The 17,294-nt window shown below is 42.9% G+C and overlaps 1 protein-coding gene and 1 long non-coding RNA gene across 5 annotated transcripts in view; one reads left to right on the plus strand and one right to left on the minus strand.

Annotated features, from left to right (window-relative positions):
• Positions 1-84: 84 nt before the first annotated feature.
• On the minus strand, positions 85-13,247 carry LOC146561861 (uncharacterized). Of its 4 annotated transcripts, XR_014894572.1 has the most exons (4): positions 13,189-13,246; positions 12,385-12,474; positions 11,432-11,561; positions 85-4,388 (listed from the first exon to the last, which is right to left on the minus strand). It is a non-coding gene; the product is annotated as an uncharacterized LOC146561861 (long non-coding RNA). The 4 variants fall into 4 exon arrangements; XR_014894573.1 differs by lacking the exon at positions 12,385-12,474 and having other exon boundaries at positions 13,189-13,247; XR_014894575.1 differs by lacking the exon at positions 12,385-12,474 and having other exon boundaries at positions 13,065-13,190.
• A 57-nt stretch (positions 13,248-13,304) lies between these two features.
• Positions 13,305-17,294, plus strand: part of LOC146561862 (serine/threonine-protein phosphatase 6 catalytic subunit-like) — a 52,469-nt gene continuing 48,479 nt past the window's right edge. The window contains exon 1 of the mRNA XM_085293274.1: positions 13,305-13,482. Coding sequence (XP_085149400.1) covers positions 13,447-13,482 — 36 coding nt within the window. The 5' untranslated portion in view covers positions 13,305-13,446. The remainder of the gene's footprint in view (positions 13,483-17,294) is intronic.

A 17,294-nucleotide genomic window follows, 5' to 3' on the forward strand; every position in this document is an offset into this window, starting at 1 on the left:
CCGAAGGCTGTCCAAATTACTACCATATCCCAGAATTCATAGCGCGGCCCAGCCAAACTCCAGTTTCCAGCAATGGCGGCCGCTACTAAGTTTTAAAATTACTCATACTAATCTTTCTGGGTCACAAAATAAACTTTTAACATATTTTCAGGCGAGAAAGTAGTTGTGTAAACATCAAATATCTGCTCGGTTTATCAAGATATCCCATATTTGCAAAAGTGCTTCGACGTTTTCAGAGGCGTCTGCTACCCACCAGCTCGACAGCTAGCCGGGAGCTCGAGGGTTACTGATGCGGCCGAGAGCGGCACAACTCCCGGCACATCATTTTCAGATCACCGCGGAGTTTCGCTGCTCGGGTTAAACGTAATATATGTCACTTAGACAACCTAAAAATGTTATTGTTGGGCTTTTTTCAGTGTTTTGTTTGTTCGTGAGTAAATCGGTTTGGCTGAGATTAAAGTTATTAGATTAGATAAAATAAAACTTTATTAATCCCCCGGGTGGGTTCCTCCTTGGTTTTCACACAGCTGACTAAACGTCAAACAGAAAACTTATTAAACAGAAGTATGAGACAGTCGAGAATTTACACCAGTGTCTGGTTATATTTTAGATAGCAAGAAGCAGACGGCCGAGTTTATTAAACTCCACCGAGACAGCGGTGACGCTAATCAGAACTAGACCGTCCAATTTCACGCCTTTAAACTTTAAAGGCGTGTTTGTGTGTGTGTTTATACAATTGCTATTATGTTTGCACTTTATGTGTAATGTTACTGACTGCAGAGATCAGTAAGATGTGTGTATTTTTTATTTATTAGTTTTATTTATTTAATATTATTTTTTAATTGAATGACTGTCTAGTAGTTCACAGATGTCGAAAAACTGAGTGTGGTAAAGCCACTGATTTTTTTATGTATATTTCTGCAATCTGCACATTGTACTGACTTTCATTTTAATGTTTACACCAGGGTTCCTTGTCAGCACTTTATGCTCAGATGTTTGTAAGCTAAAAATAAACTATTGTGTATGTTCAAATATACTGTTGTGATTGAAGAAGTTAAATAAAAATGTCAGTCATCAATTCATGCATCACCTCATGTCATCATAACAGAGGTCTGTCTTCCAGGAAAGAACAGTTTAAAATTAATGTAATATAGTATTGGCCATACTATATGATGTATTGCTTGTCTTTGTTTAATAATACAGAAGACAAAGACCTTAAAAAATAATCGCATATCGCATCGCAATATTGGGGCAAAAAAAAAAAAAATCGCAATTAGATTATTTTCCATAATCGTTCAGCCCTACTTTGTGGGGTCTTTTCCGTGTCATCTTTTGGTTTGTTAATACATCTGCGGACATGTCTCCAAAGGTCCTTCCGAACATACATCCCTTGACAGTAAAAGCAATAAACAAACTTCCCTCTACTGCTTTAGTCTTGGGTCTTCTGTTCACTGTCATTGGTCCCATTCCACCATGCAAAACTGCAGCATTATGCTTAAAATTTCCCTTATTTCTCGATTTCTGTAACAGGATTTTATGCTCCAGGGAGGGAAAATACATGCACAACATCAGGAGCCATTTTGTGTGTTTTCAGGTTTGTGTTAGTTTAGCTTTTGAAATTTTAGTTTGTGGTTTGAGTGGAAAAATGATTGCCATTTTTGTGGCAAAGTCAGTTTTTCAGATTTAGTCTTGCAAAGCTCGGTTTTATCTTCTGGCTTTTCCTCGGTCAAGTTGTAGATGGAATTTGTTGAATCTGATTGTTCATTTGCTGTGGGGATGTCATCTTGGCATAGCAGATCTTTTGATGCGTTTGGCATAACTAGGGTGCTTGTGTCTGATGATGTCACTACAGAGATGAATACAGACCACACGGTTTTTACTGCCCTATGGATTGCCAAGAAAATGGTCCTCATGAACTTTAAAAATAAAAATCTAAATTCTAACCAATATGGAGACCATCTGATAGATCATACAGCCTCTGCCACCACATTAGATCAATCCCTCTGGGCTCCTTTGATCAGCTCCATCACCTAGTGGGGGTGGGGAGTCATAGTTTTGTCCCGCCTTCGCTATTGTGGTTGTTTTGGGGGCAGGTACCAGCTTGGGGTGTCTGGGGATTCCCTAGGGATGTTTTTCCTGGAGGGCTCAATCCAGGGGCTGTGGTAATGACCTGGTTGGGGCTTCGGGGACTGGTGCATCAACAGAACTGGGGGCCTCTTCAACTGGAAGGGAGGTTACATCGTTGCAGGAGGTCTCTGCTCTCCAGGTGGGGGAGAGATACTGGGTGTCTATTGTCTTATGTAGTCTGGGATACGATTAAATGATGGGGTGTGTGTAGTTTCCTCTGCGGTGGGGTCGGATGGGCTGCCCCAGGCCCATATCAATCTTACATATCAAACCATGTCAATGTGACATTGAAAAAGAGGCAAATCATCTGTAAACAGTTGTTTAAATGTTGCTCTATTAAAAGCTTCAGTCTGGAGAGAGTTGAGACAGCAATATTAGGCAAAAACAGAATTTTTACGATCTCTAACATCTTACCTAGCATTTGTGTGTAATGATTTTCTCCAATTTTGTCAATAAGAAATGGCAGGATTTTTAAGAAAACCAGCATCTGCCCAGCTGACTGTTTCAATTTATTGTCATTGATGACAGCGTATACTGACAGATATGGGACAAAGCTTATCCCTCACATCCACAGGAGAATAAGGAAAACACAGAATTGCACTGTTGAATGAATCTAAGTTCATTTGCCCTGAAAGCGCAAGATTCTTTAAAACACATTTGACTTCATATGAGGCAACACCTTCAAGAAAAACATGCATGGTGTCTTGTGGGGTTTGATTACATCAATGTGAGGAGATTCTGTTAACTTGCTTCTCCTGTTTATACCATACGTTATATTAAAATTGTCTTTCAAAAAGTCAGTATTTGCCTTTTCAGTGTCATTACATTTCTTGTAATGACTGGCCATGGTCCTTTTAACAAACAAATAGTCATTAAATTGTTCCTGCATGTCTTCAGAGTGGCATTCGCAGTGCCTGCATTTACTGTAGGCAAAACCCACTCCTTCCTTGAATCCAGCCACTTCATGCTGAGCTAGAGAGTCTCCACACACAGATATGAGTGCCCAGTGAATTGTCCTCTCACCACTTGCAGTGACAACTCGGACACCATCACACAGCTCAATTAAATCACCATTAATCCTCTCAAACATCTCATCCATAGCACAACAAGGAAGATCTTTTGATTTTACCATGGCAAGCAGAAGCAGGAAGTCTTGATCTGTACTTAGGACTGATGTTACCTAAGGTGTAATAAATCACTAACAACTAGTTCCATTTTATCTGTATATAAAATCAACCGCAATGCTGTGCGGACTTAAAAATGTCTCCATCAATGAAATGATGAAAAAAGCCATCCTTGCATGGGCCTCTCATCAATCACTGCAAGCATTCTTGGCTGTGATAGCAGCTGCTCTAAACTTTTCACCAACGGTATATAATGAAAACAATGGTCCTTAACGGCAAGAACTCTGGAGTCTCCACTATTCACGTCACTGTTTGCAGGGCAAGCCGTGTGAGGTATGAATGAAGGACCCAAAGCACAGGCACTGACTGAGATGTAAGTGAGCTTTAAGGAGAGTGACATACAACCAAAAGCGGAAGCAGAACTCAGAAATAATCTAAACAGGAAAAACTAAGAACTAAACTACAAACCTGACCACGAGAGGATGGAGCGCGGAGGTAACACGAAGACCGACAAGCAGGAAGAACAGCATGGAGGGACACAGACGGACCAGTAATGCACACAAGAGGACACATGCTATAAATACACACAGAGGGAAACGAGGAGACTGCACACAGGAGGGACACACAGCTGAACCTGATGAATCTGACGAGACAGGGATGATGCAAACTGAATACACTGACACAGGACACAGACCTTCACAGTGAGACAGGAAACTCAACACACACGCAAAGACACAGACTAAGAAACACGGGCTTTACACAGAGGAAACACACAGGCCGGGAATGACAAGATGCAGAACGAACTAGAAAGTCTCAACCAGAATACATAATAATAATAAGAAGAAACACAAAAGGCTGGGTCAAAAGACCCAGGCTACGACACTTCACATAACATACTGTATGTTTTGCAACAATAATCTCTGGTTCAACTGGTTTTAACAGTTCTTTGATGGTCTTGTCCTGCAAATGGGTGGAAGCAATTTGAATGAAAGGGTCAACACACTGGTCAAATACCCCCATTGCATCATCTTTAGTTGATCCAGGTCCCCAAAATGTCTCTCAGTCATTTGTTGTTTCAGGTGCTCCTAACAGGGCCTGATATTGCTGGACTCCACTCACGATGTGGTCAACAGCTCTCTGAGGAAAAAACAAATGAAAATACTAAATCACAGAATTCATATGAAACACAGTGAACATGCAAACTCACAGAGACACACTTTTTGAAAATGGAACCCTTCAATTACATAATGTTAGTGAGATGTAATGATCAAATGACTTGCAATGATTTTTTTCCTCAATTTATTTTAAATAATAATATTATCTTCTGCAGCTTTAAGACCTTGTTGTCACTTGATTGTAATGTGTTTTGAGGGATGGGCTCATAGGTGGAACATGTAAATTGAAAGTTTGTGTTATGTGTGTTCTGTTGTCTCTATTCTTAGCTCATGATAAGGAAATATAGTAGATAGGCAGATTTTGGATGCAACATACATGTCTACTTCCACATATAGCGAGGGAGTGAGATCTGAGTGGTCACTCATGAAGTACATGGAGACACATTCTAATGTCAGGTGGTTCACTCACATACCTAAAGCTGTCCATGACCAGCTATAATATTGGCCATATTATATTTACATTACCACAGTGAGATGACTTTAGTCTCATGAACAACATCAGCTAATTTTTATTTACTAGCTAATCTTAAAATGACTGTTCAGTACAGAAATGAAGCCCAACAATTATGTTTTTACAGTCCTGTGGTCTCAGCCTCAGATACTTATCAAATTAAACACAGCTCATATAAAAACAAACAGATGAACCAAAGATTTTCTCTTTCATTTCTGTCAAACAATGCTGTATGAAACGTTTCCAGCGGTTAATATCATGGTTGCAAGGCAACCTGGCCAGCGCGACGGAGGCTAGACTGTCCAATATCACAAGCCTCGCACTTCTGGCCTTAGCGGTATTTGAGTACGCGGCCCTTGAGGACTGTTAGGGCTGCGTACTTTAAGGCTGCAGACCCTGAAGTGGGATACAGCCATTGACTGCAGTACTAGTATTAGAGTACTAGACTCTGCGTTAGAGTATCACTTCCTGTTCCTGTTACAACATACAATGGTGTTTTTGTGTAGCTTATCTGCGTAGCACTTTAATAAAAACTTTTGGATAACTTCTTATTTCATCGTTTAATCTTCAGGCGCTTCATCTGAAGCACCCTCTCCATGTACTCACTAATTTATAGTCAAATTTATAGTCAAAGTATTCATTCACCGTGTCTTTACTTAGCTTAGCTTGTAGCCAACTTGCTAGCAGCGTAGCTGAATGCCTGTGCGGACACCACTTTCTCCAGGACTTTTTGACAGGAATTTGAGTTTGGACATATTTATTTAAGAGTTGTCAAGGTTTGCACTGTTACGTGCACATAAAAAGGAAAAATCCTAGTTCTGTTATTTTCTTTATCTCCAGCTATTGAGTATTTTAGGTAGGGGACAACACTACCATTACTCAATATCACAGTCAAAAGATCAGTAAGTCACAACCTTTGAAGTTCTTTTTGATACCACAAAAATGCAATTTAGTGGTCAAACCATGTCTCGGAAAGCCCTTTGTTAGGACCAGCTTCCTGTTTTCAGACACTGATTTTATTTATTGTGTGCAAAAGTCACTGATTTCAGGCTACAAATAAAAGCAAGCAAATGCAAAATGACTTAGGTTCAGGGAATACACATGCATTTTGTGTTGTCTATAATTTATGTTACATATACAGATTTAGTCCAAGCATTAAACCCTTTATTGATTTAATGCTTGGACAGGAAGAAATAAACATATAGCAACAAACATGCAGACATAATCTACTGAAAACTATTAGATACAGTTGAAAGCCTCAGAATTCCCTCATTCAGAGATAATGCGATTTGTGTCCAACATTAATTTATCAATATTTTTGAAGAACAAAAATATGACAAAATGCTAGAAATAACATTTACCTACTAAACTGACAACGCAGGCAACTGTCTTAAAGCCATGAGCATCTAATTTTCTAGTTTAAGCACCACTGCAGCTCACTGTCACTGTGGGAAGATTCATTTCAGTGAAGCTGCTGCTGGTTGCCATGGTAATTAAGCATAATTGCACAGTTGAAACTGACATTTTTTGAACAGGTTCAACAACATTAGTATCTGAGTCTGTGTTATAAGCCTGTCCATCCTATAATATACAGTTTTAATTAGTCAGAATTGTTTTTAGAATTATGTAACTTTTATGGCATTTTGATAGAACAAGCTCGAAAGGCTAGATGATGTCCTGAGCTGCATTCCCCTTGCTGAAGACCAAAGGCAGAGTGACACCACAACAAGGCAGCAGTAAAGGTCTGGAGATGTATCACCACAGAAGATGCAACTGGACTCATTATGTTGCTGAATAGATTATCCCCATTAGATCACATCATGTCCAATAATTTGTGGATGACAAACTATGTGGTTCAGTGGTTAACACTATCACCTCACAGGAAGATTCTCCTTTGCCTTTGTGGGTTGTTTTCTTAGGGATCTCTGGCTTTCTCCCACAGTCCACACACATGACAGGTGATTTCTCTCTCTGCCCAGGGGTGATGTGAGGTGGGCAAATGAACTGAATCACTTCTTTAACAGGTTTGATTCATCCAGGAGGCAGTCTTAAACATCGTCTGCAGACTCACCCACCCCCCATGCTGCTGTTCCACCTCAGCCACTTCACACCTCCTCCACACACCCAGCTCACTACTCCCCACCCCCAACCACAGCATACCAACTTTATTGTCTAATTGGCTTTGTGACTCTGAATTTGACTTTAAATCAGTGCAGAAGAAACTTGTTATTCAGTGCCAGCAGGAGTGAAATTTGCTGATATGAGCCAAGAGGTACAAGAAACGAGTTTGTGTGCGGCCCATTTTTTTCAGAACCGTGAGGGAGCCTGGGGTGACTGAAGCCTTCCTTTGTACTTCCCCCAGCTGTTACACATAATTTTAATGTTTTTACGGTTAAATATTATCTGTAATCTTGAAGTCTTTTGATCAGGATATGTGCTTCAAGGTGCACATTAAACAAATATGTAGGACAGCTTTCTTATATTTCTGTAATATCTCTGAAATTAGAAACATCCTGCTTCATAATGACACTGAAAAGCTTGTTTATGCATTTACTACTTAATACTTCAAGTACTTCTCTTGTAATTTATTATTATCAGGCTGTCTTAAAAACTTTGTCTGATGACCCATTCACAAAAAAATAAATCACAAAATCATTTCCAACTTCACTGCTCCATTATATTTCCATCATATCCTGTCTGTCTGTTGGACACTTCCTGTAAATTAAGACGACTGCACTTAAACTTTTAACTGATGATCATACAATGTAAACAGTTTGTGTCGAGGCCCTGGCAGTAATGGAAAAGGCAAATATCGAGTGCCATTACAGCTCCAAACATATACAAAGGGTCTTTGAATAGAGGTCTGCGTGTACCACAGAGCCATGGCTCACTGTCTGAGTGTCTAAATGAGTCTCACAGGCCTGAATGCTCGCTTGAAGTTATTAATAACAAGCATGAATTTTGGACTTTAAACTGTGTTTTAAAGTTTTACAGCTTTTCCTAGTAATAAAAACCTCCTTTATTGCCTTTCATATTGCACAAAGTCATCAAGCAAACAACAATTAAATGACAAAAAAGTTTGTTTTTCACTTTTTACCACAGAAATGTCAGTTTTTTACGACTACAGTTTAAAAAACAAAAGGAAAAAACTGTGCAGTTTGAGCAATGAGCTGTCAGGGCTTTTTTCTGTAATCTGTAAGAAATTCACATTTGAGATTTGTTGGTCTGGAAAAGGTTATAAAGCCACGTCTAAAGCTATGGGACTCTACCAAACCACAGGGAGAGCCATTGTCCACAAATGGAAAACATGGAACAGTGGTCAAAAAGGAGTGGCCGGCCGTCCAGCCACGACTCATTCAGCCCAGAACAACATCCAAAGAGCTGCACGACTCACTCGCCTCAGTTAAGGTTCATCACAAGGGGGAAGTAACAAAGTACAAATACTTTATATTCTACTGTACTAACGTAGAACTATCAGGCATCTGTACTTTACTGGAGTAGTTTTTTTCCTGACATTTTTAAACACCAACACAGCCGGAGATCGACAGACGGATTGGGGCTGCAGCTGCAGTAATGCAGACGCTGCACCGGTCCGTCGTGGTGAAGAGGGAGCTGAGTGTAAAAGCGAAGCTCTCAATTTACCGGTCGATCTACGTCCCTACCATCACCTATGGCCACGAGCTGTGGGTAGTGACTGAAAGAACGAGATCGCGGATACAAGCGGCAGAAATGAGCTTCCTCCGAAGGGTGGCTGGCCTCTCCCTTAGAGATAGGGTGAGAAGTTCGGCCATCCGGGAGGGGCTCAGAGTAGAGCAGCTGCTGCTCCACATCGAAAGGAGCCAGCTGAGGTGGTTCGGGCGTCTGACAAGGACGCCTCCTGGGCGCCTCCTGGGTGAGGTGTTCCAGGCATGTCCCACCGGGAGGAGGCCCCGGGGCAGACCCAGGACACGCTGGAGAGATTATATCTCTCGGCTGGCCTGGGAACGCCTTGGTATTCCCCCGGATAAGCTGGAGGAGGCGGCTGGGGAGAGGGAGGTCTGGGCCTCTTTGCTTAGGCTGCTGCCCCCGCAACCCGGCCCCGGACAAAGCGGATGAAAATGGATGGATGGATGGATTTTTAAACACATATCTGTACTTTGGACTGCTTAAATTTTCTCGTTACTTTTGGTTTAACACATTTGCAGGGAGTTATTGTTTCTGTCACTGTGAGCCTTCAGTCCTCTTTCAAATAATCACCAGGGGACATAGTGTAAAAAGAGATCATGTGTGCCATAGTAACAGGTCCAAGTGGGCCCGCTGTGTGGTTTTGTTTTTTTGCCACAGCTCTGGAACGACTGCAGGTGTCCATAAGTTGTGGTTGCCATACGTCAGCATCTAACAAGCCCTAAGCATAAAGGGAGTGGCAGGTCATTTCAAATGCAACGTTTCTATCAGCTCAACAAACATCAGCAAACACACAAACTGTTTTTGTGCAGTTTGTCTCACAGTGTGTTGATAGCTAAAAGTCCAGCTGCTGTATTTCACAGGGACAGAAGCAAGTTTGAGATAACTTCACTCAGAGGTGGACAAAGAATACAGGACAGGAAGAGGAGAGCTTATATTTAAAGATAAGGACTGCTCAGTGGGATTTGATGTAAATTTAAAGCTTACATTGATTTCCTCATGTTCTCATATTGTGAAACATGCTGCAAAGCTAACTTAGACTAACTGTGTTATTTAAAGACCCCATGAAAATCCTCTGCAGGTTAGTGCAGGATTATCAGGTTGGTTTACAGTAAAGAACTGTGTGTGACTGATGCACAATGGCTGTGGTGCTCGTGGTCTGTTACATCAAGTGTAACAGAGATGAATATGAATTTTAGCTAAAGATGCTTAAATGTAGAAAAAGAGACGGTGTAAACAATGACCTGTCAGTGTAGAGGGTGGAAATCAGCCAGGTCAACTCGTGAAATACCTGCTTACATCTTGTTGATTTCAGTTGTGTTAATCTACAAAGAGCCACTACAGCTGATTTTAGGGTTCCCCCACTCTAAGATGGAAACCCCTGCTGAGCAAAATGAACAAAGGCTGCTCTCAGTTTTGCCAGAAAGCATTTCAATGATCCCCGAGACTTTTGGGAAAATACTCTGTGGACTGTTGAACTGTCTCTGCTGCTCGTCTGCAGAGTGACGAGTATCTCAGCCTTCCACACAGTTAGCCTTTTGTTCTCTTCATTCAGATTGTATCTTTGACTCTAAGACCTGTTGTTTGATCTTTTCCCTCCACCTCTCCTGGTTTATTTCTCACCGATCTCACTTGCTGCAGTGACTACAATAAAAACATCCCGTTTGTGGAACAGCACGTGTGTCTGATCACTCTGCACTGCACGCTCAATACAAATCTCACTGCCAGTAAGGACCTCAGTCGCAAAGAGAAAACCTCAACACATAATATACACAATACATAAATCCCAGCTGTCATAATGTGCACCAAAAAGGGATTAATACTGTTTTTTCTCAGTCCTTACAGCGCTTTCTGTCACCTAGAGCCAGTTAATATGTCCAGACCAGCCCTACTGTGAGTGTGTGAACAAATGCCATCGTTTTTAAGCCCCACAGATACAATCATAGTCTACCTGTACAATGCAATGTAATCCAAATAGTGAAGCACATATACAGAAGGGTCAGTGAGCTGGGATTTTAAACCGTAAAATGTAGCATTTTTAATCTTTTGCCAGAATCACACTCTTACTTTTCTGAGTTCATGTATTTGAAGTGAAATTAAAGCTAATTATAGTTTAATGGCAAGAAAGTGAAAGTGGAAAGTGCTAAAAATAGAGAATTATCCTTTTAAGTGAATCTAAATATTTTCATTCCTCCTTCTAAAAGAAGCTTCATCTCCTCTCTGTTTATACCAACTCTACTGTCTGATTGGCTTTTGGGGACTCAGATTTGACGTTTGCCAAACAGAAAAATCAATATTGTTTTCACTGAATGTTTTCTAACAGTAAATATTTTTCAAACATTTGTTGTTTCTGTCTTTCCATGTGTTGTCCCTTAATCTGAACTGGAACCAAATGAAGCAGAGTGTAAGCACCTCCTAAGCAGCAGCAGCTACAGTGAGTCAGTGCAGGTGATTTGAGACTATGAGAAATCTGAGAGACTCAACACTGATCAATTTAGGCTCCAGAATCTAGATTCAGGAATGTGCAGTTGTGAAGACGCCAGTAAAGAGAGCATGGAGACTGATAGCATCAATATGACCGATAGCCCTGATGAGAAGCCTGACGGCAAGGGCGAGAATGTGGGAGGGAATAAACAAAAGGCAGATTTTCAGAGGCTGTTTGGAAGCAGCAGAGGTGTTTATTCAGGTTTGCTCTGATTATGAAGCAGCAGGCTGACAGCCTGGAGCCTCCCAGCTTGGATTCAGAAGTGTGGAAGAGGAGCAGCTAAGTCAGGATAGGGTCATGGAGGATGCCAAGTCCACTGAATCCACACGCTTCCTGTTTCCACCTCATCCTTCCAGTGCTTTACTATACTCCCTGCTCTCTCTACCACAACTGCCTTTGAACTTGCCTGAGCCAGGTCTGAGTCCAGCTTTGCTACTCCAGCCAGGTCACATGACACAGGGGTGTGGTCTGATGTCAGCAGGCAGGTCAGTGGATCCCTCTGGTGATGGATATATGCCAGTGAAGCAGGAGGAGGCCTGAGAACAGACAGCAGGCTTAACTAGCAGGACAAAGTAGCATGTAGTACTTGAAGGAGTCATCACAACCAATCAGTTCTCAGGAAAATCAAACACCACATAAATATTTCTCTTCTTTGATTTTCATCAATGTATATCCTTTTATATATTTTCTGTCAATATTTCTGCCTGATTAGAAGCTCATAGGCAGTTCCTGTCACTCTACAATAAAATAATGAAGAGGCTGCCCTCTCTGCCCTCCCACTAGCTGACCTAACTGACACAAGTAAACTGTGCTAAGATGCCCTACATGGACTAAGGTTCTTGGCCACATACATATAGATTTGCTTGGCTGTAGAAATCCATGCCATGAAGCTCCCAGCGCACATTTTTGATGCTTCTGTTTGTGGCAGAGCAGGTTTGGAGCTCTGCAGAGCCTTGGTAACTTTTACTGACTATGCACCCCTACCCATTTATTATAAACTAACAGCACAACTGTTTTTTCTTTTTTCTATATTACACATGTATGATTTAGATTTATGTGGCAGCTATTTACTGACCTGACAAAGTTATCTGAAATGATGTCATGTCATGAATAACTCAAGTTATTTTCCATGAAAATTAAAAGTGGGGAGATTCTCAAAAAATGAATGAGACGTGCATGTAATTTGATATATTTTGTTGTTTTGTGTGTGTGTTTGTCTGTGTGAAGTTTTGATGTGTATCTGAAAAACGCATTTTGAAAACACTGGAAAGACCTCAAGACATATTTTCTTTATTTTCTATGCAAAAACACCTTCCAGCAAGCCTTTTCAGTGTGAAATTTAGTGCGTATAGAAAATACCTGTGCCAGGTTGTCTCCATCTAGTGGTGAACATGGCCTTACCACTACATCAGGTGAGTTTTTCTCTGTGCACAGTGACACAAAACTCATCTAACAACACAAAGTATTAAAAAAATACAGCATTTTAAAATGATGTAGGACGATCAAGGCAACGTTACAGATTCAGTAAGAGCTGGAGTTTATTGTAAACCTTAAAATATGCCGGGCTTCACACTGACACAATTGCTTATGTCTAGCATAGCTCTGTTAATATAAATTTTATTCAAAACGTGTCCAGTTTAATGTCTTAAACTAAAATGGCATTAAGGTTTCAATGAGCTAAAGTGGTCCCCCTGAGTCAGCACCCAGAAACCTATCATCTTTTAAAACTGTGGGCATAACAACGAACGTTGCTGGGATCTTAAAACACTGGGGCTAAACCCAGACCTGAACTCTTTTGTATTTTCACTCAGTAAGAGCATATGTGCTGGTTATTACACAATATCAAACGACAGCATTAACACGGGGTTACAATTACCTTCTCACATCGTCGCATCGAGAGTTTATCCATTGAGCATTAGAGTTCAACAATGTTACATCCAGTTCAAAGCAGTTTCACTAACGCCAGCGAAACAAGGCTAACAGTATATAAGAGCACAAAGACAGCTTATCGACAGCTCGACGTATCGTCAACAACTCACGTCAGTATGGCTGCCATCGGTCATCTTTTAACTAACCAGAAAATGAACTCTTACGCGGTACACTATACACATATACAGTATATTTCTTTTACTTGTTTTTAAAGTTGGAGTATTTATATATTACCCTGAAATCTTTTGCTGTTGAGCAGGAGAGCTCCAAAGCGTCCCCCTGTAACCATGGTTACGCAGAGACGTTAGCGTTCCAGTGGTGACGTCACAGAGTATACAGAGGACAGAAGTGTGACAAACTGATATTTGGAGGGATCTGCATCTTTTGTTGGCACTTTTCTGCTGGTGCCCAGGGGTAAGATGAGTTGCTGTGTTCCTCACGGAGAAAAACTACTTAACGTGGAATAACTTCAGTCTCGGATGGAAAAAAAAGATGCAAGCAAAAGAGGACAGCAGATTTCTTCAAACGGTAAGGAGCTTCTACCAAGTGATATCTGATAAGCTTAAAACTTCGAGCGTAAATCTAATGTCCAGATTCATGCTAAACTTTTCTGATTAATCAGTGAATCTGCTCACGTGTCGCCGTTTAAAGCTATTAGGTAATTTCATGGTGAGAAATGTCTTTGACAAAAAAATTGCAGGATTAATTAAAGGCTATATATGTCTGCTAGGTTAGGACGTGGTTAGGAGCAAATACTTAAGACACAGAGAGAGAGATTTTGCTCTTACAGAAATCTTTATTAATATTTATTAATATTCCATAAGCTTGTTTGTGGGCAAAGTCAATAAATGGTCTCCTGGCTGTAGGTTTTCCCACTGAGCCAAATTTGCAAAAATACCAGATTTTACAATCAAGGAACAAACTAGTGTAAAGAACAAATTGCCTGTTAAACAGGAATTTGGGTTTGGAGCTTAGGGGCAACTTCCTCTAAAGCCATTGAAGTGATTTGGGAGATTTTACAGTTTTGCAATTATGAAAAACAAAAACAAAAAACAAACAGATTTAAGGTGAAACAAATGTTTTCAAATCATGGAATGGTGGTGACATTATCGCTCATTCCATATTGTTCCCAAAACGTGCAGTCTTTTTCTACTTCAAAAGTTAAAGCAGAGTTTGTTTGTTTTTAACTTCTTTAATAATATAACTCTGCATATGTGTACATGCATGTGCACTGATGTGAAGTTACAATGCCTTGATAAAGTATTCATAGCTCTTGAACTTTTACACATTTTGTCACCTTACAACCACTAACAAAATACGTTTTTTTATTGACATTTTCTATGCTAGATTAGCCTGGGGGAGGTCCACCCAAATAAAGGGTGGCCAGGCGGCCCAGTCCGGGTATTTTCTACGTTCATTTGAGCGTCTGGGATGCGGTGCCACCTCATCATGTCGTTTCTGTTCTCATTGTCATCCCCCATTATTGATCAGGATGAGCAGCATTTCACAAATAAAAGCTTCAATCAATCAGGAGGGCTGGCCAGGCTTTCAGAGCCTGGGGGAGGTCCACCCAAATAAAGGGTGGACAGGTGGCCCTGTGTGTGTTTTTTCTGTTTTCGTTCATACGCCTGGGGGGCGGTGCCAACCCATCACGAGGGCTGGCCAGGCTTTCGGAGCCTGGGGGAGGTCCACCCAAATAAAGGGTGGCCAGGCGGCCCGGTCCGGGTATTTTCTACGTTCATTTGCGCGTCTGGGATGCGGTGCCACCTCATCATGTCGTTTCTGTTCTCATTGTCATCCCCCATTATTGATCAGGATGAGCAGCATTTCATTTTCCTCCTCGACTGCCTTTTTGCGTTATACATTTCATTGTTTCATCTATGCTTCCTCTTCTGACCTGTCTGTGTATTGTATGTACGGTCAGAAAGGTCCCATTTCACTGCAGGCAACTGCAAGTGACAAACTGCAAGTGACAAATAAAAGCTTCAATCAATCAGGAGGGCTGGCCAGGCTTTCAGAGCCTGGGAGAGGTCCACCCAAATAAAGGGTGGACAGGTGGCCCTGTGTGTGTTTTTTCTGTTTTCGTTCATACGCCTGGGGGGCGGTGCCAACCCATCACGAGGGCTGGCCAGGCTTTCGAAGCCTGGGGGAGGTCCACCCAAATAAAGGGTGGCCAGGCGGCCCGGTGCCGGGTGTTTTTTTTCTTTTATCATTTATCTGCCTGGGGGGCGGTGCCAACCCATCACGAGGGCTGGCCAGGCTTTCGGAGCCTGGGGGAGGTCCACCCAAATAAAGGGTGGCCAGGCGGCCCGGTCCGGGTATTTTCTACGTTCATTTGCGCGTCTGGGATGCGGTGCCACCTCATCATGTCGTTTCTGTTCTCATCCCCCATTATTGATCAGGATGAGCAGCATTTCATTTTCCTCCTCGACTGCCTTTTTGCGTTATACATTTCATTGTTTCATCTATGCTTCCTCTTCTGACCTGTCTGTGTATTGTATGTACGGTCAGAAAGGTCCCATTTCACTGCAGGCAACTGCAAGTGACAAACTGCAAGTGACAAATAAAAGCTTCAATCAATCAGGAGGGCTGGCCAGGCTTTCAGAGCCTGGGGGAGGTCCACCCAAATAAAGGGCTGGCCAGGCTTTCGGAGCCTGGGAGAGGTCCACCCAAATAAAGGGTGGACAGGTGGCCCTGTGTGTGTTTTTTCTGTTTTCGTTCATACGCCTGGGGGGCGGTGCCAACCCATCACGAGGGCTGGCCAGGCTTTCAGAGCCTGGGGGAGGTCCACCCAAATAAAGGGCTGGCCAGGCTTTCGAAGCCTGGGGGAGGTCCACCCAAATAAAGGGTGGCCAGGCGGCCCGGTGCCGGGTGTTTTTTTTTCTTTTATCATTTATCCGCCTGGGGGGCGGTGCCAACCCATCACAAGGGCTGGCCAGGCTTTCGGAGCCTTGGGGAGGTCCACCCAAATAAAGGGTGGCCAGGCGGCCCGGTCCGGGTGTTTTTTTTCTTTTATCATTTATCCGCCTGGGGGGCGGTGCTAACCCATCACGAGGGCTGGCCAGGCTTTCGAAGCCTGGGGGAGGTCCACCCAAATAAAGGGTGGCCAGGTGGCCCTGTGCCGGGTGTTTTTTTTCTTTTATCATTTATCCGCCTGGGGGGCGGTGCTAACCCATCACGAGGGCTGGCCAGGCTTTCGGAGCCTGGGGGAGGTCCACCCAAATAAAGGGTGGCCAGGCGGCCCGGTCCGGGTATTTTCTACGTTCATTTGCGCGTCTGGGATGCGGTGCCACCTCATCATGTCGTTTCTGTTCTCATTGTCATCCCCCATTATTGATCAGGATGAGCAGCATTTCATTTTCCTCCTCGACTGCCTTTTTGCGTTATACATTTCATTGTTTCATCTATGCTTCCTCTTCTGACCTGTCTGTGTATTGTATGTACGGTCAGAAAGGTCCCATTTCACTGCAGGCAACTGCAAGTGACAAACTGCAAGTGACAAATAAAAGCTTCAATCAATCAGGAGGGCTGGCCAGGCTTTCAGAGCCTGGGAGAGGTCCACCCAAATAAAGGGTGGCCAGGTGGCCCTGTGTGTGTTTTTTCTGTTTTCGTTCATACGCCTGGGGGGCGGTGCCAACCCATCACGAGGGCTGGCCAGGCTTTCGAAGCCTGGGGGAGGTCCACCCAAATAAAGGGTGGCCAGGCGGCCCGGTGCCGGGTGTTTTTTTTCTTTTATCATTTATCTGCCTGGGGGGCGGTGCTAACCCATCACGAGGGCTGGCCAGGCTTTCGGAGCCTGGGGGAGGTCCACCCAAATAAAGGGTGGCCAGGCGGCCCGGTCCGGGTATTTTCTACGTTCATTTGCGCGTCTGGGATGCGGTGCCACCTCATCATGTCGTTTCTGTTCTCATTGTCATCCCCCATTATTGATCAGGATGAGCAGCATTTCATTTTCCTCCTCGACTGCCTTTTTGCGTTATACATTTCATTGTTTCATCTATGCTTCCTCTTCTGACCTGTCTGTGTATTGTATGTACGGTCAGAAAGGTCCCATTTCACTGCAGGCAACTGCAAGTGACAAACTGCAAGTGACAAATAAAAGCTTCAATCAATCAGGAGGGCTGGCCAGGCTTTCAGAGCCTGGGGGAGGTCCACCCAAATAAAGGGCTGGCCAGGCTTTCGGAGCCTGGGAGAGGTCCACCCAAATAAAGGGTGGACAGGTGGCCCTGTGTGTGTTTTTTCTGTTTTCGTTCATACGCCTGGGGGGCGGTGCCAACCCATCACGAGGGCTGGCCAGGCTTTCAGAGCCTGGGGGAGGTCCACCCAAATAAAGGGCTGGC

This window comes from Mchenga conophoros, linkage group LG12 (genome assembly GCF_057382185.1).
Source record: "Mchenga conophoros isolate Kocher_MC1m ecotype Shallow Benthic linkage group LG12, M_conophoros_male_GT1.1, whole genome shotgun sequence".
In the NCBI taxonomy this organism is placed as follows: Eukaryota; Metazoa; Chordata; class Actinopteri; order Cichliformes; family Cichlidae; genus Mchenga; species Mchenga conophoros.